This window comes from Trachypithecus francoisi, unplaced genomic scaffold (genome assembly GCF_009764315.1).
Source record: "Trachypithecus francoisi isolate TF-2019V2 unplaced genomic scaffold, Tfra_2.0 Lachesis_group6, whole genome shotgun sequence".
Lineage (NCBI taxonomy): Eukaryota > Metazoa > Chordata > Mammalia > Primates > Cercopithecidae > Trachypithecus > Trachypithecus francoisi.
This window is the reverse complement of record NW_022681471.1, coordinates 10763780-10784393: the sequence shown is the minus strand read 5'-3', so window position 1 is coordinate 10784393 and position 20614 is coordinate 10763780. Positions and strand designations below refer to the sequence as shown.

Here is a 20614-nt window from a genome sequence, read left to right as displayed (position 1 = left end):
TTATCGTGACATTGCTTACCATGTCTGAATAAAAATAATGCAATTCAATCAAATTAAACTAAATGAGAAAATATGCTGAAAATAATGAAGGTTAATAAAAATAAGAAGAGTAAGAAAAATATAAACATAGTATCATGAATACATATTAAGGAAATATCACATACATGAGTGATAGTTGAAAAAAACAACTTGTATTCTCGTTATGCACATTTAAAATAATTAAACAATTAATACCAATAAAATGGCTTGGTTTTAAGGAAAAAAAGAATAAATTTGGATGGCTGGTCTTCATGATATATCAGTTTAATCATTAAACCTTCTTGTTTCATGATGACTTATGCCCCACAATATCCTCAATGGCAAAGCTAAGCTAACTCACTAGCTTCTGGTCACTCTTAACATCAGGAGCAGATCCAAGCTCTACTGACTTGCTATTTCTATTGAGACACTTTCCATTTGTATGCATCATGTTATGATGATACTTACCTTTAGTTGACTTACCTCTCTATTTTAATCTGCCTAAATACAGATTCCTGTTATCGGGCTATGTTCTTTAATGGTCTTTCAATATCATTAGTAGTACACAGAGATGCCATGCATACCAGTCAGTTATAAGACAACCAAAGGCAGAAGCTATGTATATGTAGGAACTGAAGAGTAAAACCTACTGTATGATTTAAAGCTCCACAGTAAGAAATGGAGCCTTGATATATGTGTGTGTGGTATGGTGTGTATCTCCTAAAATGATTACTTAGAGTGTGATCTTGAGAATTTGGTATATTGCCGTTAATAGGACACAGCACATGAATTGTCTATTTTTTTTTTTTTAATTTCCTTTCAGGAAACACATGTGAACACCAGCCCCAAAATATTTCTTCTCTGATTTGTACCAGAGATGTTAAAAAGGGGAAAGAAACGTGACTGGATAGGCTCACTGGCAGCTAATCATGAACTTCCCTTCAATAATGCTCAACAGACCCATTTTCCTGAGGCACTCTGGAAAGCAGGGCAGCTTACATCCCCTAATTCCTTCCCCAAATATCAATTTGCACAATAACTTACGGGAATGTTTTATTGCAGATCATCACTACGCACTAGCGTCTGTTATTTGATTCCAGTAAAGCCCTCTAGTTACACTTGCCCTAATAGTTTCAAATAGAAGGTGTGCATAAAAGAACAACTAGGATTCACTATAAAACTTTAATATCACAACAGTGACTTTTGCAAAACAGTGAAGAACCATTTAATATGAGGTTTTTTTTCATCCTCCATACCAACAGAGCTTTCTTCAATGGTAATTAAAAGTGACTTCTCTTGAGGTTATAGATTGGCCATCCCCCCGAAGCATTCCTAAAAGGTGGGAAACTCTTTAGAGTTATTGAGACCCTCGTCAATGGCATTGCTGTAGCCATACATCTCTTAAAAAGCTGCAGAGTATACTGCTTAGCATTCAGACCTACTTTCCTTGGCTATTTTCTCAGCCGACAATGGGATTATTACCGGGAAATTATCAAAGGGTTTGAGAAAAATTCAGTAGTTGGAGAAAACAAAAAAAAAAAAATTGTGAGAACTAGGTGTTTTAGCCTTGTGGAATATTTAATACATCTCCAGAAATCTGTATATTGCAAGAAAACATCAATTATCATTGAAGAGAAGCCTGCGCTATTTGTGTTTATATTTTTATTACTCCAAATAAATAAAACACATAATTAACGGTTATGTAACATCTTGGATTCACCTTCCTTCAATAATTAGAAATAAAACCCAATTATTTTTTATGTGTTTCTATTTTAGGCCCACCATTATAGTCTCCAATTTGGTCTTAAACCATGGTTAAAAAGAAAGAACTAAAAGAAATCCCTTTACCCACCTGTGGAGGTATCTCAATGTTTAAATTCCACTAGTCTCAGAGTTATCAGTGTGTGTGTGGAGCAGGCAGCAGAAGTGAAAGCTTGTAATGATGAATTTCGTGGTATGAAACTACTCCTCTCTCTTGGGTTAAGACCGGTTCTTAAGAGTAGAGATAACATGCTATTTCTGGATCAGTGTGTGGGTGAGTAACTTTCTGCGGGAAAAAAAGTAATAAAACCCAAAGGATAGCCATAAATCTATCTAGATTTCCATGGAGATGACATTTGGATTATTCTTCAGATGGTGTCAACATTATTTGCCCTAGTTTACTATCTTAGATAGACTCATATTCAACTTCCTTTAGGTTAACCTGTGTAAACAGGATTATGTAGTGTGATTATATTTTTGCATTCAATTCAGGATTTAGGAAAGCGTATTTATTTTTAAAATAAATAAAAAGAACAGAATGTTAACAACATACTGGCATATACTATTATTTCGCGGTCACTTACTGTAAGTGCTGTCCTCATCTTTGGTGCCATCAATGGTTCCATCCGCCTGCAGCTGCAAGTGGTAGCCTTGTCGGCTGTATAGCTTGGTAACTATACCCTTAAGCTGAGGCTCTGCAAAGAGAACAATGGTTTGGATCAATCGATACATTGTGCCTATGTAGTTGAAAAGACTCGGAATTTCAATTTCTAATTTCAGTTACAAATCTTAATAGAATAAGTCAAACTACACTTTTAAAGTGTCTGGAAGAAAGAAAACAAACTCCGAGTTTCAGAATACATTTCCAAACTAAAGAAACATTTTATTTCTACCTGGAAACATTGGTAAAGCTTCTGAAAGTGTCTATGGTTTCTGATAACCTGTCCTTTGGTTTATAGAGTGGAACTCTATCTCATTGAGTATTTGTAATGGGATGGCAAATGGCTCTTATGCCTTTTGAAATTGTGCTACTTTTCATGTGAAAGAAAAAGGAGAAATACAAAGATAATTTCAAGTTGTTTGCCAACCAACCAAGGACCAAAAACCCACTAGCAAAGATTTCCTTCAGAAGGACCACAATTTGAATAAATAATCTCCTTTATTCTAAGAAGGTAGAAAATGCATAAACAACCTGGAACCCCATTAAGGAAACTGTATTTGGAAAACTGAGCCTTTTATACCAAAAAAGGGAGGAGGGAGATACAACAACCCATGAACACATCTTGTCATATTAATTACCATGAGTGAAAATGTGTGTGAAAAGAGCAGCGTTTTTGTTGGTGGGAAGGAAAACATCAGTGCACACTCATTTTTCAAATTTCATATCAGAAGTGTGATTATCAAAAATATGAATTCTTAATTAAAATTATTTTCAATTATGAATAACCATAGATTAATCAAGTGTCTAATTACCAGCAACAGCCATGTTATCCAAATTTTCTTTTACTGAATACAGACACCTGCGCTGAAATAATATTTATGTGATTATTCGAGCCACATAATCATTCTTTGCAACCACTTAAGCCTTTTTTGAAACATGCTTAATTTACAGTTAATGCATTAAAAACTTTGTGCAAACAGAAAACGTTATGTCTGCTTTTCCACGCCAGGGTGTGTAGCACACATAAATGGAGAAATAACAGATCGGTGAGTCTTTTTTTTTTTTTTTTTTGTAACATTATCTAGTAAAAGGTAGAAAAGAGTGTAAAAGATTCATTTGGTTGAGAATGGCAAATAAACTGCATGCTCGCTTGAAGGTCTACCTTGACGCAACCTGACACCTAGAGCTGAATTTCCAGTCGCTGGAATATCGCGCTACTCGTACCACCGAAAACGTTCAAAAGCACCCACAATCTGGCTATGAGTTTAAATTCCCTCTTCGACACCGCATTTTAGTAGCATGTAACCAATTATACTAGTCTAACCAAATCTCTAAGCTCTTTGCAGCAAGGTTCTAGAAATCCCCCCTCCCCCCGCCCCAGCAAACATTTCGAAGCTGCACCACAAGTCAAGTCTGTCCCCAAAAGCTTAAAAGTAATCAAAGAAACGCAATGCCTAGACAGCAGAAGCCCACATCCCTTGGAGGTGGAAGCTGGAGGGGAAGGGTCTGACAGGCAGAGATAAAGGTAAGAGAGGGATTCCCCAGGCTCTCCTGGGGCGGGAGGATGGTGTCTGCCCAGCTCTGCGCCTGCAATTTCCACGCCACACACATCATAGCCATGTCTGGGTCACGCCTGCCCACAGCCCACCGGGCATGCACATATGTGACATGTCCGAAGCTGAGGGCAAGCCTCCCAGGGCAGAGTATGCCCCCAGGCTCTGCGCCTGTCCCAGGGCAGTTGCAATGCAGCAAGCGTGTTACTGTTACCGAGGCAAGAAAGCCATCGTCTTCCCACGCACGCACACAGGCTAGGTGGCCTCTTCTGCACAAGATGGGCCACCGACAAACTCACCTACGCTACATACCTGCTCCCCACCGCCCCCACCTCACTCGTAAAGTATGGGGAAAAGAAAGCAAAAACCCTTTCCGACCTGGTCTTCTTCTGCGTCTCTTCTTGGAGCCGAAGAGTTTGACCCGGGAAAAGACATTTAACTTGTTTTTGTCGCAGCTGGTCTTGCCTTTGCTGGGGCTGCTGACACACTTGCAGGCGTTGGATTTCTCGCGCTCGCGGGCTTGCCTCTTCTGACGGATGAGCGAGCTGGCGATAGCCGCCGCCATGGCCACGACGCCCACCACCACCGCTTCTTTTGCGGCCCCTCTGTGGGTTCACCTCCTCCTCCTTCTCCTCCGCTGCTCGTCCGCTGTCTCGCGACTTCGCCGCTTTAGTCTCCTTAGCCGGCGTTTGCCCGGGCTTCTCCGCACTCGGGCTTCAGCCAAGGAGGGGGCTCAGCATGCCGTCCGAGCTCCTCCGGCGGCGGTCCGGCTCCCGCGCGGGCTGCTGGCTGCCTGGGTCGGAGTCGACGCCACAGCCCCGGGCCGGGATCGCGGGCGAGACTGGCAGGCGGAGGCAGCGCTGCGCGACTGCGTGCGGTCGGCCCCTACGCCCCGAGGACACTGTGCAAGTCCAAGTGGCTCGGGTCGGAGTTTCGCGGCACCCCCCGCCCTGTGCCGCGCGGAGGGGGCCAGAGAAGGGAGGCGGGCGGAGGGAGTGAGCGCGGGCGGGAGACAGGCCGGGAGCCCGGGCGGCCGGAGGGAGGAGGGAGGAGGCAGCGCGCGGGGGAGCGCGCCCTCGCCCTGGCCCCTCCGAGTCTTCCACTAGTCCTTGCAACTTCTCGGCGTGATAATCGGGAAAAGTTGGCCCGTGCCAGCTTTCCGACAGGGATCAAACAGGTAATGGCCTCGCATCTTCGCTGTTGCTGCTGCTCTGGGCGCGGCACAGTCGCAGCACGGGAATTCAGCCGCCGCAGGCACCCTCCAGAACAGCGCGACAGCCTCCTTGCAGCCCCCTCCCGCGGCGGCCCCTCCCTCCCGGAGCTGAGCCCGTGGGCTCGGAGCCGCAGGCCGCCTCTCCCACCCCCACCCCCCAAGTCCCCGGCAGGCCGTGCCGGCTAACACCTGTAGGGGCTTCCGCACTGCCCCATCGTCCAAATCCTTCTCCCCTCCTTTTCCCGAAAGGAGCTTCGGGAGGAAACAGTGATGGAGGAGGAACCGGGATGAGGTAGTTGGGCTGACGGAGCGTGGGTTTGCTTGGCATTGGGGGATGGCGTGGTGGGGGTGTTTCCTTAGTGTTTGAGCTGACCAGATTGTGCTCGGGCTGGAGCCCCTCAGAAGTTCGCCAGATCCCTGCCTCAGGCTTGGACGCACCAACAACCCGGAGAACCTTCACACACCCGCGCGGAGGTATTTTGCTTGGCGACACTTGTAGCCATTCAGGAGAGGAGGCCAGAGTCCCCAGACGGGTTCAGCCCCAGCGGCAGCAGCAGAAGCAGGCACTGCAGAGCTGCGCCCGCACACCACGCTGCCACCCAGTGGTTTTTGCTGACTTTTCATTTCAAGCCAATTTGTAGAGTCCAAAACCTGTTTTTCCTCTACGCCCCCTTATCTGTCCGCTCAGATTTGGGATTCAAGCAGAGAGCTTGGGTCGTGTAGCATGAGCACTACGTGTCTGGGAAATGCAGAGTCGAACCCCTCTATTTAAGCCGTGGCCCATCTCTAATCTCCTAACTTAGTTTTTTCTGCTCCTCCAAAATCAGGCAGACTCCCTCCCTCCAATTCAGGAACCAGTCTGGCTCTTCGCTGGCGTCACTCTATTAACAAGTTCTGTCCTCTCCCTGCGTTATATTTTATTCTGGAGGAAAAGAAAGAAGAGGTTTTGAGGCCAGAAATGCAGCGAAGAGAAATGGCCTATCTACATCCCTACCTTCAAACAGACACAATTATTTGACTATTTTACTTGATTTCTGAGGTCAAACAGGAAGCAAAATAGAGCAGCTCTACTACCTGGCAGCTCTACACCGTCTTTACTGAACTCCTGCATGGCACCCCCATCACCTCTTCTCAGAACTAATGTAGATGCAAAAGCAGATGCTCAGCTTATCTTCAGACTCTAGCCCTTTTTTCCCTGCCTGACCGTCCAACAAACAGGCTCGGACTCAGCAACGCTGAAATGCTTTCAGGCTTCCTAGAACATAAGAGCTGAATCACTGGACCGTTCTGTACATTCCATTGCTTCACAGAGGAAGCTGTTGCTACCCCTCCTTCCACTTCTCCCCAATCTTGAAATGTCTCTTGCTCCATCAGAAACACCACTGTGTGTCTGCAAGGTAGACTGGGGTAAAGGTTGCAGTGGGCTGAGACTGATCGTTACAGGAGAATGATGCCAAAGGGTCTGACATTTGCCACCTACTGTTTTGTGCTTTGGCTTTCCCAAGGAAAAGGGAGGACAGGGTAGACGAGAGTTTGAACACCTCAAGTCTATTCAAGTATCCACTTCTTTACATTTCGATTCATGGGGAAAAATAAAGCCCTGCTGAATGACTGGTTGATACTGATTCTGAAGAGTAGGAGGCTACTTCCTAGTTCAAAATGTATGTGATTGTTGTTTAAATTCCAGATACCATGAAGGGAAATGTCTTACATAAAGAGGGGTCAGGAGAAGCTTTGATCGGGCCCAAATATTTGGGGTGGGTGATGAACAGGTACAAGTTCTCTGCTATTCTCTTCATGTCTTTACCTTTTGCTGAGCACCAACCCCAAGGGCCTTTTGTTCCTACTCTCATTTCTGTGTTGGGATCCTGACCCAGATCAGGCATGCAAAAGCTAAAGAAGGATGAAGTTCTGATTCAGGAAGGGGATAGACCTTAGAAGGAGAGATGGATTGAGAAAATCATAAGGGCTTTCCCACACCCTTTTTCCTCCACTTCTCCTCTCAGATAGCCCTCACTGTTGCTTCTGCCAACACCATTCATAAGGTATTTTCAGGATGCCTGTAGAATTATTGATGTGGCCCCTCTGTGGTACATATTAGAGGTAAACAGACTCCGAGAAGACTTCAGGAATATATAATAAGAATGGCGGGGGCATTTATTACAAATTTGCAAACACAAACTGTAAATACATCCTTTTGGTTCTAACTCCTGTCTACTCCACATGAGCTCATGGAACCCCTGGGCCAAAGCTGATAACCAGGTGATGCTACACATGTTTGTAGATGTCTTTCATTGCTCTAATCCTTCTCTCCCTGATTAAATTGTATAATATTGAAAAATGAAGAGTATGGGGGAGGGGGGAAACAGACTCTCCCTCCATCACATACATGTTCCTGCCAACCCACCAAAGGTATTTCTGTCTTTTTATACCCTGCCCCCCTTGAATCTGCTGTCTTCATGAACAGGAAAATACATGGCACATTATCAATGAGACTTGAGAAGGGGGCATCTCTCTGTGATCTGTCTGCCTACAGACCTCATTCATTCTCCTCTCTCTTCTACTAAGAGAACTCACAAAGGTCTGTGACCAGAGGGTAAATTCAATCTGGGGCAGAAAGTGAAAGAAAACCATTTTGAAATTGGGTCCAAATCATATTGCTCAATGAACTTAACCATTCATAATACAGATATTGGCCAGGCGTAGTGGCTCACGCCTGTTATCCCAGAATTTTGGGAGGCTGAGGTGAGCACATCACCTGAGGTCAGGAGTTTGAGACTGGCCTGGCCAACATGGGGGAAAGCCTGTCTCTACTAAAAATATAAAACTAGCCAGGCATGATGGCGCTTGCCTGTAGTCCCAGCTTCTCAGGAGCCAGAGGTTGCAGTGAGCCGAGATAAGGCCACCACACTCCAGCCTGGACGACAAGAGTGAAACTCCACCACACACACACACACACACACACACACACACACACACAAAAGCAGGTATGTTCGTGTTTTCCTAACTCTCATGTCTATTTCCCAGGTGCTTACAATTTCAGAGACGAATGTGAATATTACTTCCAAATCTCCAACAGGAAACTATGCCAAAGTCACATGTATCTTGAGAAAGTATAATGAAAGAATTGCAGCCAATCCTAGAGAAGCATATTTTGCTTTTCTTTGCTGTCCCACTGCCTTCCTGGGCCAATAGTATGACATTTGTGTAGGGGAAGTAATAAAGAATTCTCTTTTGACACCTATTTACAAATCCCTTTTTCTCCTGTTTTGATTTGTTCCTAGCAGTTCACATTGTGCCTTTGCTATGGAACTTCCTGGATCTCCTTCATATTTGTAAATTTCAATTATCTCTGCTTATCCCTGGTGGTTCAAACTCTTCTGTGCTCTATTCTAATGTAGGGTCTCTTCTCCTTTGTTTCTCCCAGGTGTCCTCTCTCCCATTGCATTGTCCACCAACCTCTTTGTTTGACCATATTCAGAAAGAAAGCATTCTTAGCTTCTTTTTCTAACTCAACTCCTAAAGAGTTCTATAGCCTGGCAGGCTGGAAACATATGTTTTAATCCTATCTCTGCCACTAATTGGCTGTGTGACCTTGAGTATGTAATTTCTCCATATTACAGACCTCAGTTTTCCCATCTTTAAAGTAATGCTTAGACAAGATTGGCAGTTTTCACTTTGTATTCTTCAGCACTCTAAAAGTAATGAAAAGTAATAAAAGTTCCCTCGCCAATGTTTCAACAGTAGATTTCATCTATTTTAACTCTTTTCATTCAACTGTTTATTTCTATTTCTCTTTTCATCTGTTTTATATAGCGGAGCGCATTGTATGATTTCTTATGTAAAAAATAAAAATGAAAAGATTCTGGTACTAAAAACAAAATGTTTGGAAACCTCCAGATGATATGTTCCTTAAAGTCCTTTTGGCTCTGGGAGCCTCTGATTATTTTTCCCATATGTTCCTGGTCCTACTTCTCTATCTTCCCCTCTTCATACTTCCCATCTCTCTGTTCTCTTCCCACCCCATGAGAACATAAATTCTAAATTGGATTCCAAGGAAAAATGCAAAAGTCCCTTTGATTCCACTCCTCGTGGGTTCACTTGAGAACTAGGTTTTAGCATTCTTTTCAGAGAGAGGTATGTGACTTATCTGGGCATAGAATGCTGATCGTTCTCTGCCAATCTCTTTTGGCAGACCTCAGAGGAGCTGTAAGGAAGCTGAGGGGACCTGCTCTCAAGAGGCATCTCCAGGAGAGAGACAGAAACCCAAACAGATGTGACTTGTGATGAGTAAAAGTGAGAGAACTCAGACAGCCTAATCGGGAGCAGCCTCAGTCCATTCTGAGCAGAAAGGTATTGACTGTCTTTCTGAAATTCTGAAAATGAGAGGTTTCAAACACCCTTCTTATGTGAAGATAAGCTCACTCAGAATCACTTGCCAGTTTGTTCTCCTTCTACACTAACAGTTCACCAAAATATCTGAGTGGCAAGTTACCAGGTCAAGGACTGATGATGAGCTCAAAGAAAGGAAACGTTGGCAGATTCAAATGCACCAAGGTCGAGTAACACTGGGATCTCCCCATTCACTAAGTAAGGCAGCAGAGGGAGTAGTTATGAGATGAGGCAGCCATGTACCACCTTTTGTGGTCTATCTACAAAGGCTCAGAGAAACAACTGGATAGAAATACAAATGAGGAGATTAGAGAAAAGCTAACAGAATAGGCTCTTTTCAGCCAGTCAGGCACAGGGGCTCACACCTGTAATCCCAGCATTTTGAGAGGCTTAGGCAGAAGGATCCCTTGAGCCCAGGAGTTCCAGGCTGCAACAAGCTATGATCCTGCCACTGCATTTCAGCCTGGGTGACAGAGTAAGACCCTGCCTCTAAAATAAAATAAAATAAAGAAAAAAGAAAGGAAGAAAAGAAATAGACTCTTGACACTTAACTCCAGGAAGAAAAATGCAGTTTAAGGAACTCTTGTTAGTGTCACACTAGAATTCCAGGTAAAGAAAGAGTGACTACTATATTCTGTTACATGCCCTGACACATATATTAGCTGGCAAAGATGAGATCATTTACGGGAGTTAATACTTCAGAAACAAAGGTCTCCAGAACCATCCTTTTAGAAACTGATTGGCCCTCTGAATTGCATTTAGAATGAAAATCCACAAGACCTTAGGCTTGCATCACACTAGGATGGTGGCTTGGTCTTCATTATGTCCTGTCTCTGAGATCTTTCTCTAAATACTTAAGCTATAGAATTTACTGAAGCTACCTTTGATTTATATTTAAAATCAATTGAGAAAACACTGACTAATTCTGATCCTTAAGAAGAAAAATCCTATCACCCACATAAAAATTTCATTGTTCAGTCATAATTTATGAACATTAAAGCCATAAAACGCCCTGATGGTATTAATCATGTCCGTGAATTCAGCACTTCACCATTTAATTAGCCATGGCAGCTGCAACATCGAGAGTTCAAGGCCTCTGATTACCTGCTTGCCATTTAATCAAGAAAACCTGGAGAGAAATAGCAGCTTTCTGGGGCGGAGGTTTCTCTCTTAATCTTGAGGAGAGAACACAAGGAAATGAGCTTAAGCTTTAATATGTGGGGATTTAAGTTTGGTACAAGGAAAACATTCTTTTCAGAGAGGGTTGTTAAATACTATAATTGATTGCTGATTTTTCTTCTATAAAAGCTTTTATGAATACAATAAAAACCTTTTCTATCTAGGTGGGTGTGTGGGTTGATTTTCATTAAGGCTATCATTCTGTCATAAAAACTACACTACTAATTGTATAACCATGACCTGCCACCAAGAAGTAATCACAGGGCAAGTGGAAAGGGGCAGTAACACCATTATGAGAAGGCAAAGGTTCCCTCTGACAGGACATGGGGATTGCTAGTGCTTTTGTTGTTGTTTTCGTTTGTTTGTTTTGTTTTTTTGAGACCTGGTCTCTCTGTCACCCAGTCAGGAGTGCAGTGGCATGATCAGCTCACTGTAACTTCTAACTCCTGGGCTCAAGCCATGTCCCACCTGAGTCCCCAAGTAGCTGCAACTATGGGCACATGCCACCACATTTAACTACTTTTCTTTCTAAGGCTAAGGTCTTTCTTTGTTGCCCAGGCTTGTCTCTATCTATCTGCTGGCTTCAGGTGATCCTCCCACCTTGGCCTCCCAAAGTGCTGGAAATTACAGGTGTGAACCAAAGCACAAAGCTGATTGTTAGTGCTTTTGCCTTTGGAAGATCATACTGGATGAACCTGGAGCATGTGGATCAAGGCAGTCACATTCATTTCCTAAAGTTTCTCTCATCCAACTTGCAGATAACACTTTGTAGACACAATAAATGTATTATTAATCAAATGGGTTGCTTCAGTGGTGACAGAGTGTCTAGAGCCAAGAAAAGCATCAGGTTCTCTAAGTGAATTTGATTCTGTTTTACTCAATAATATTTGAAGATCTTGAAGGAACAATTTCTATTTTATGAACTAAATGATGGCTAACAAACATAAATGAGGTGTTTCTCTGGTGAGACATTTATGGCGGCCTAAAAATGTACAAGAATCAGAGGCAAAGTATCTGTAACACTGGGTTCATTTCTTGCCCAGTGAACTAGGTAATCTAAATGAAAAGCTAGGGGAAAAAATGATGGAGGATTTGAGGCAAAAACAGACAACCTAATTTTTCTGGATTAAGCCAATTCAGGAAATAAAGTTACTGGAAGGTGACCTAAACTCAGGATTTGAGGAGAGGAATGCAGTGTGGGCAAATGATCTAGTGTCTGTCACTATTTAGCATATGGAGGCAAGATTCACAACCAGCATTAAGGAACACTGGTGGATTTCCTACTTGCCAATGGCACTGTTTTACCCCAATTTCCTATCAAGAATTTATATTTCTTAAAGCAACACAGAGGTAATGGGAAAATACTTTAGTGTTCCCTCAGGATTAAGAGTCTTAACACAACTCTTTTCAGACACTGACCAAGATTTGGGCAGAAGAACCTGGTATATTCAGAGAAAATACTATCCTCCATATTCCGAGGAGATGAAAGACAAGTTGTGCAGATTTAAGATGAAATCTTAAATGAAGATGAAATAGTTGTGCAGATGCCCTAGATGAAAGAGTTGTGCAGATGCCCTAGATGATTTTTAAGCTCTCCCCTCTGCTTTAGATTTGTTCTTCCCAAAACTGGGGTTGGAAATGGTGATAACACTCAATAAATACTATGGTTATAATTGGACAAGCAACTTGTTAAGTGCTATAACCTTATTCCCTTTAATCCTTTCAACAACATGTAAGGTACGTATTATCATTATTGCTGTTGCAAAGGTGAGGAAAGCGAAGCCTAGAAAGGCTAAGTGATATGATTATGGTTTCCTGGCTAGTACATAAGTGGAAGTGCAAGTATTTAAACTAAGGATCCTTAGCCAAAAAGTACAATTTATGTGTACAAGGCCAGACCTTTAAATACCACTTCTTTCCTCGTTGGCAGTGGGTCTGGAATTTGGGTTGCTCAACAGTGGTGCCTGGATGTGACTATCTTTTTGCTTGGGGGACTGAACAAGATGAATATAGCATGATTTTCTAATCAGTTTTTTCTTTAACAAAACTGAATTATGAAATAAAAATAATACATATGATCTATTTCTAGTTATAAGCACAGTTCATAACACTCAATAACTTCTTACAGCAATATTTAAAGAAAACATTGCTAACTTTCTCATGAAAATTATAGGACTATAAATCACTACTTAATGTTATTCTATGTTTCCTAGCCCAAGAAATAGTTAGACACTGGAACCTGTTTTGACTCAGGTAATCTGGGACTTTGGAATGCTATGAGACCCAAAGGACACTTGCCGGCCTTTCTCTCCATCACTACTTAGCAGAGACAAGAAGTTAAAGCACTCCAAACACTCAGTTCTTTTCATATAGGAAAAACTGGCTTTCCACACTGTAAGCTTTTTTGTGCCATCTGTTTTTAGCTACAGGAAGCTTGAGTTCAGCCAAAAGAGAGAAAAATGTTATACACAGTGTATTCACTTCCATACTAGGAAGCCCATGACTATCCTTTTGTAATTAGGAGTTTCTCCAATATCTATTCTAGCTAATTTGCTCTATCTTTTCCCTTCTGACAAACAGTTAAAAGTACAGTCAACTGACTGAACTTATTTAGTAAGTTTTCTTGCAACCACTGAAGGCCTCAAGCAATTTTAGAGACTGATTTCCTAACAGGAACCTTGATGCTCACCTAAAGATTTCATTTTAGAGAAGAGATCTGAGGCAAGAGAAGTTAAATACATTTGGCTTGGGCCATTTGTTCATTTGTTCATTCATTAATTTATTCATTCAAAATTTACTGAGAACTATTTGCCAAGTACTGAGCTAAGACCTGAAGGATACAAAAATACTAATAGCTCTAATGTATTGAGCACCAACTCTACTCCAGGCACTATTCAAAGTACAATAAATCATTACTTAGTGGCATTGATATGTTCTTGAAAACTGCAATTTTAAGCGAAATGTCATAATGAAACCAAAATTTTTTCTCGTCAACATTATGAGGAAACAATATTGAAGGAAATGACATTATTTGAAGACCTGCTGTGTGTCATTTCACTTAAAGTTGCAGTTTCTAAGAACCTATTTATGACATTTAAGCGAGGACTTATTGTACGTTATCTTTGTTTACTCTTTTAATACTTAAAATAACCTTATGGACTTATCCCCATTTTACAGATTAACAAGCTGAGATGAAGAAAAGATAATGCATTCATTAGTGTAGGGAGTGGTGGAGTCAGAATTTGAATCCATGCATACTGACTTTATATCTCATGTTTTAAAAAACGACTCTACTGCCTCTCCAGGGACTGTCCCTGGCCTCAAGTGGAGGAGAAAGAGAAGTCAAGAGTTCACTAAAACAGAAGTGTGACAAGCACCTTAAGAATGATACTAAATATCCAGTGTTTTCAGAGCCCAAAGAGGGCACAGCTAACTCCGTGGGCAGGAGGGCAGGAAGGCAGGATTGAGTCCAGCTTCAGAAAACAAAACCTGTCACTGAAGATGAATGTGGGAGGATGGGAAGAAGCTCAGAAGTTGGGGAACGAAATTAGGTAAAGCCAGACTTCAAACCTGGATTTCGACTGACTCCTGGTACTGTATTCTTTTTACTAGGCCATATTACTTTCCCTCAGCTTAAAGAACTTGCAAAACCTTTAGATTTTTATATCCCTACGCTTTGAACATCAACCATTGGGGATTGGGAGAAATCGACTGTGCCATGTGGATATTCTGATGAACATTTGTAAGTTTTTATTCCTTGCTTATAAAAGATTGTCTTCTTTTTCCTGCTGATCGCATTCAGCACATATTGTCAACATTGATGTCCAAGTATACAGTTGTTACTGATTTCTGACTGGCACCAGTAGAAGTAATCCGTTTAGAAAGATGCCAATAAAAATGAAAATTACATTGGCATGTATGCCACGTGTAAGTCAGCCATTCTCCTGATATAACTGGAGTGAAGTTGGAGACCAGACATTTTTCACTTGGGCAGTCAATAAATAATTTTATGATGATAAAACTTTAAGCTAACAAATTAAAGATTGTGTGAAAAGGTTGTCCAAGCCAGGTCATGCCAGTAATTCATCTATATAGATTTCAATATTCCTACAGGAGAGAAACAACTAGGATTTGGTTGGTATTTGAATATATTGAAAACATATTGAAAATTTCCCTGCTCACTGTATTCCTCTTCAATTGTGCTTAATCAGTTTCTGTATTGCTGTGCTTCAATTCTGGAAATTTAGCTATCAACTCTTTACTTAATGCCTCTCTTTAAATCTCTATCGTTCTACTGAAATTTCTGTTAGGTGCATCCTACTATTCTTCCACAAAACGCAGAAATGATGGATAAAATCTTCATTTTATTTAGTCTCTCCCTCATGATTCCTTACTTCTCTTTCCTAGTTCCATCTCTGTCTTCTTTGCAAAATCTGGGTGCTTCACTGCTCCCTCTTTAGCTGGATTTATCTGTTGATTTTGTTTTTATTTCATTGATAGAAATACTATATTATATATTATACAATAATATTTTATGAATGACATAAAATTACATACATACACAAATGTTATATATATTATATATACACATATATTAAATACATATACATATTTACATTTTGTTTGGTGTTTGATAATATGTCTGCTATTTTTTCATGATGTTCTGATCATATCTTATGAATTGTATTCCTTTATCTTACTGAACATTTTGATGACTCTTATGCACGTACGTTAAAGCCTCTTTCATATTGCCTTATTTCTGGAGTCTGAATTACTCTGGTTACTGTCACTGCTGACTCTTCCATGGTGTTTTATTCCTCTTCTTGCTCTGTAAATTCGACTGTGTGCTTACATTCAACAGGAGAGTTGTTCTCTGTAAAATACCACATGAACCCTGGATAGTAGAGTTATCTACCTCAATAGTTTTGTGTTTTTCTCTGCCAGCACTCTATGGGTTTCACTGATTAACAGATCAGTTTTTATTTTAATTTCCCAGTACAGATTGATAGTATGAGTTCAGATGTGGGTTCCAATATCTTATATTCTCAGCCCAGAATGGAAACCCCACTTACATTCTGTGTCCCCAGGCCTTGGACCCTGATTTGTCATGAACTGAATTGGACTCATTGGCTCCTGGGGTTGTGCAGTAAATTCAGGGCTCTGTATCAGGGCTGTGGCTTCAACTTAAGTCCCAGGGTATATACCCACTTCTGCTACACTTGATGGCCATTTAACTTCAACTGCTGTACTTTGCTTTGGCTTTGAATTGTTTCTTAATTTCTATCACCTACAGAGTTTCCTTTTTTTGCTTTTGAATTCTCTTGCATATTGTCAAAGACTTACGGTAATATTTTACTATTTCTGTGTTTTTGTAGAACAGGTAGTGGCAAGCAATATATTCAACATATTGACTATAAGTCCTCATTCATTCTTTACTTTCACCATATCACTAAAACTACTGTTACTAAAGTGATCAGTAACCTTCTTATTGTCATATCCAATGCCTTGTTCTCTGTCATTACTTTATACAACTTTCAGCAGTGTTTGATGCTGTTGACCATTCTCTTTGTAACACATGAACCTTCTCCCCTTGGCTTGTCCAACATTATGCTCTCCTAGTTTTCCTCATATCTGTATTTGACTGCTCCTACTTTGTCTCATTTTCTGGTTCCCCTTTCCTCTTATTAACCGTGAGTGCTTTAGGATTCTGTCCTATACCCTCTAATTTTTTCCTTCAGTCTTTTCTTTCTAGGTATTTGCTCTAGTGACTTTATTCATCCATCCTACAAATGTTCTTTGAGCATCTACTATGTGCCAGGCGGAGTTGTAGGTATTCAGTGGTGATCAAAGCAGATATCTTGACCACATGAAAATTATAGTGTAATGAGGAGTCAGATAATAAACAACACATATAATTAGTTATAAATTGTGATTACTGCTATAAAAATATAATGTCATTCAAGAGTAATGCAGAAGAACCTAACTGAAATTGGAAGGTTAGAGAAGGCCTCTAAAAGGAGATAACATTTTGCTGACTCTTAAAATATGATATGGACCCAGCCATATGAATAGTGCAGGAGAGAAGTACCATTTACACTATGACAACTCCAATGGTCTCCACTGCTTTCATCTACTCAGTTCTGAGCTCCATATAAGGATAGTTATACCCAATTGACCCTCAGGACCTCAAACGAAACAAATCCAAAATTGAACTTATCTCCCAATACTGATTCCTCTTCTGTTATCCATGTAGTGATTAATGGTGTTTCTTTTATCTCACCCCTTTCTGGATACATCTTCTATTTTAACCAAACCAGAAACCTGGGCATTATCCTCAACTCTTTCCTTTCCTCCCACTCTACATCCAAGGGGTAACCAAATACTACGGTTCTACCTTCTTCATAGCACCTCTAAATTCCAATTGTTAAGACATTCATCTATTCTTGTTTCATTTCTTTCCTGAATTTCATCATAGTCTCCTAACTGCATTCCTCTGCCTCTTGTCTTGCCTGTGATCAGACTACTCTGCTCACTGCTACAGTTCTAACCTACATATCTGATCACATTATGCCCTGCTAACAGGTATTCAGTGTCTCTTCATCATGCACAAGCCTTCCAGTATCGGGACCCAGATTTCTTTGTCACACTTACTTTTTGTCACTCTCTGACACACTGTATTTCAGGCATACCAAAGTATTTCCTTTCTCAAAATAACCTCCTCATACCCTTTAGCCACTCCAACTGCTATACCCTTGAAAATTCTATTCCCTCCTACCTAGCAAAGTCTTTAGGATTGATCTCAGATATTACCTCTTCTGGGACACCTTCCTCAAATTTCCCATGTAAAAATGTTCTGTTCCATAGCCTATATATGGCTATTTAATGACAACTATAAGATTACTTTCTTTCTACTTGTCTGTCTTTCCCACTAAATAGTGAGCTCACTGAGGCAGGGATTAGGACTTCATCTCTGGGTCTCCACATCTAGACAGAGTAGGGGCTCAATAAATTATGTTTCATGAATAAATGAATTAGCTAACTCTCTCTTTCTCCCTTTGGAAACCGCACAGGGGACATCTGAAGCAATGAAATGCAAGACAGGTCCATTTTGATGAGTAGGTTCATGTACAATAAATGTTAGAGTATGTAGGACTTAGGTCATGTTTTAATAACAAACAGAAGCAATGTTCAGGCATTAAAGTATAAACAGAGGACTATTTGATTCTTGTTAAAGGGAAAGTTAAATCAGGTTAGTAATTATGTTGGTCCATAGTTTAGCCATATTCTGATATTAAAATACTCTTTTACAAGTATACAATTATACAATACTCTGTCTCACGAAACTCTTTCACAACCAATGTCTTATTCAATCTGCATGAGAACTGGTGAAGTAGGCAGAGTAGGTTTCAACTGGGTCTTTTTATAAACCGGACAATTGTGTCCCACCAAGAGGTCATGGTTTGCTTAACAGCACACAACAATTATTAATTCATCATTCATTAACTCATTCCAAAGAAGAATTGAAGTGGCTTACAAAAAGGTGCACAAGAAAATAAAACTGAAACACAAATAAAGAAACATCAGAGTGAACGACCAAGAGTCAGATAGAAGAGGAGGCCAGCAGGGTTTCCAACCAAGGTTTCTAACTCCTAGTCTCACTCCCTTTCAGCTCCATTAGGCTGCCTCCAAAAGCTTTTGAACCACTGTGTGGTGACTGGCAAGAGATTTGCTGGCATTAATAAAAAAGTAGCAACAATTTTGACCTCACAAAGCAAACAGCCCAGTATCTATTTGAATAATCTCCCATCAAATGTAAGCACTGAAAATTGAATCCAAACTTGAATTACGGCAATTACCCTGCTTGGATTAGAAGCCTAATCAACCAACAGACACAAGTAAGATGAAATGAGCTGAAACCACAGAGAAAATTGGTCCATGAGAGGACAGGGGCCTGGGTTTAATTTTCAGAGCTACATATATGTTTTAAAAGGTAGCTCTATTTCTGAGGTAAACTAATTCAATTTTGATCACATCACATTTTATAGATATCCACCTGCTCCTGGATTTTGATGAGAGTTTAAATAATAAAGTGGCTTTACTTGGATCCTATGTTTCCACTAGAATCACAGCTATCATTTTCTTAAGTGTTGTACTGAAAATGAAAATGATAATATCTATAAAACCTCTCTAGTGCTGACATTTCCAAGTCTCTTTTCCAGCACAAACAAAATTAGAAAATGAAAAATATAACCTTTCCCACTCTGTAGTTTCTTTACAGGGTATAAAATAGAAAGGTAGTCTATACCCAAGACTTATGACCCACTAACAGGAATAATAATAACAGTGATAATAATAATAGCAGCTAACATTCTTACAAGCATTTACTCTGGGCCAACCATTGTTCCAAATACTTTGCGTATGTTAACTTATCCAAATCTCATAACAACTTTCAGAGGTAGGTACTATTATTAGCTCTACGTTATAGGTGAGGAGGAAAGATACAATGAGATTAAAAATTTTGCCTAAGGTCACACAGCTAATGAATGGTGGAACTAGGATACTAACTCAGATAGTCCTGCTACACACAGATATGGAATAATCCTGATTTATAGTTATTTGGTTAGAGGTCATAAAATATACAAAAAATGTATATTGTATACAATTTTTTGTATATTTTATGAATGATTTCAGACCCTCTTCTACTCCCTCTTACTTTCTTTCTGTTTATATCACTGTCAATTAACTTTCCAGTAGTAGAGGCTCAGAGATGGTAAAACTACTACTAAATTTACAGAAAGTTGTATGAATTTCTTTAAGAAGTTGGAATACTTCTCCTTTCCTCAGTTTTTTCCTATTTATAGTCATTGCAGTATTTCTATCATCCTTTGCAGCTTTGAAATCACTTCTTCACATGTAAACAGCTAACCCTGGGGTTGCCATGGAGATTATATCAAGCCTGCCATGAGCCAGGGCCTAATTTGCACATTCTGCTGATTAACAGGAGTATTTGCTAATCCCTGCCAAGCTCTCCCATCCACTACCATGACTGATCTCACCGGTTTCAATGCATGGAATTCATGAATGCTAGAAACCCATCGTCTTAGGTTATTTAACACTTCAATTCTGTTCAGTAACAACTTAATTAAATCTTGAGGGGAAAAAAAGGTCAACAGAAAAATAAAATTAAACCTTTTAAGAAATTAGTTAACAAGAAGGGAACGTTGGAATTCACTGCTGTGAAGCAGAACTAATAATACAATAATGCAATATAACATAAATGGTACATTTCATCTTGGGTACTCAGGAGGTGATCATCTGACCAAAAGGTAACTGTCATTTATTAAGAGAATTCTCTGAGCTTGTCAGTGTGGTAGGTGCTTCAATATGTGTTATTTCTTTCATTTTTACAACACTCCTGTGAGGTAGGGTGTTTTTCTGTTTGTTTTGTTTTTTATCAGGTAAGAAAATTAAGACCCAGAGAAGTTGAGTCATTAGCCCAAATTCACACAACTAACAAGTGACACTATGTGAAAAAAGCTACGACCACCCAATTGTGTCCGACTCCTTGCATACCACTTGAGTGGAACTGTGCACGGAGCTTACTTTCCATCCCATATTTTGATTTTCTGGAAGACAGAAATAGGACAAATGAAGAGAAGCTGCAAGGAAATAGATTAGGGTTCATTTTGATGAAGACATTTCCAACAATAGGGATTGTCTAAAAATAGGTAGCATGGACTATCTTGAAAGGTAATCAATGTCTTGTGACTGGCAATGTTCACAGAGGGGCCATGGGATCACACAGACCTGTGCTAGTACCAATCAGATGTTGTGGAA

The 20614-nt window shown here is 40.5% G+C and overlaps 1 protein-coding gene and 1 long non-coding RNA gene across 5 annotated transcripts in view; one reads left to right on the top strand and one right to left on the bottom strand.

Annotated features, from left to right (window-relative positions):
* FGF13 (fibroblast growth factor 13) overlaps nucleotides 1-20614 on the bottom strand; it is a 573118-nt gene that overhangs the window by 72581 nt on the left and 479923 nt on the right. For 3 of the 4 annotated variants that reach the window (XM_033201057.1, XM_033201056.1, XM_033201059.1), the window contains one exon: nucleotides 2364-2474. In XM_033201057.1, the coding sequence (XP_033056948.1) occupies nucleotides 2364-2474 (111 nt within the window). Of the gene's footprint in view, nucleotides 1-2363; nucleotides 2475-4371; nucleotides 5218-20614 lie in introns of those variants that run through there. The other variant, XM_033201058.1, reaches the window with a different exon arrangement.
* On the top strand, nucleotides 5645-10097 carry LOC117077387. Its single transcript, XR_004434748.1, has 3 exons — nucleotides 5645-5680; nucleotides 8234-8319; nucleotides 9402-10097. It is a non-coding gene; the product is annotated as an uncharacterized LOC117077387 (long non-coding RNA).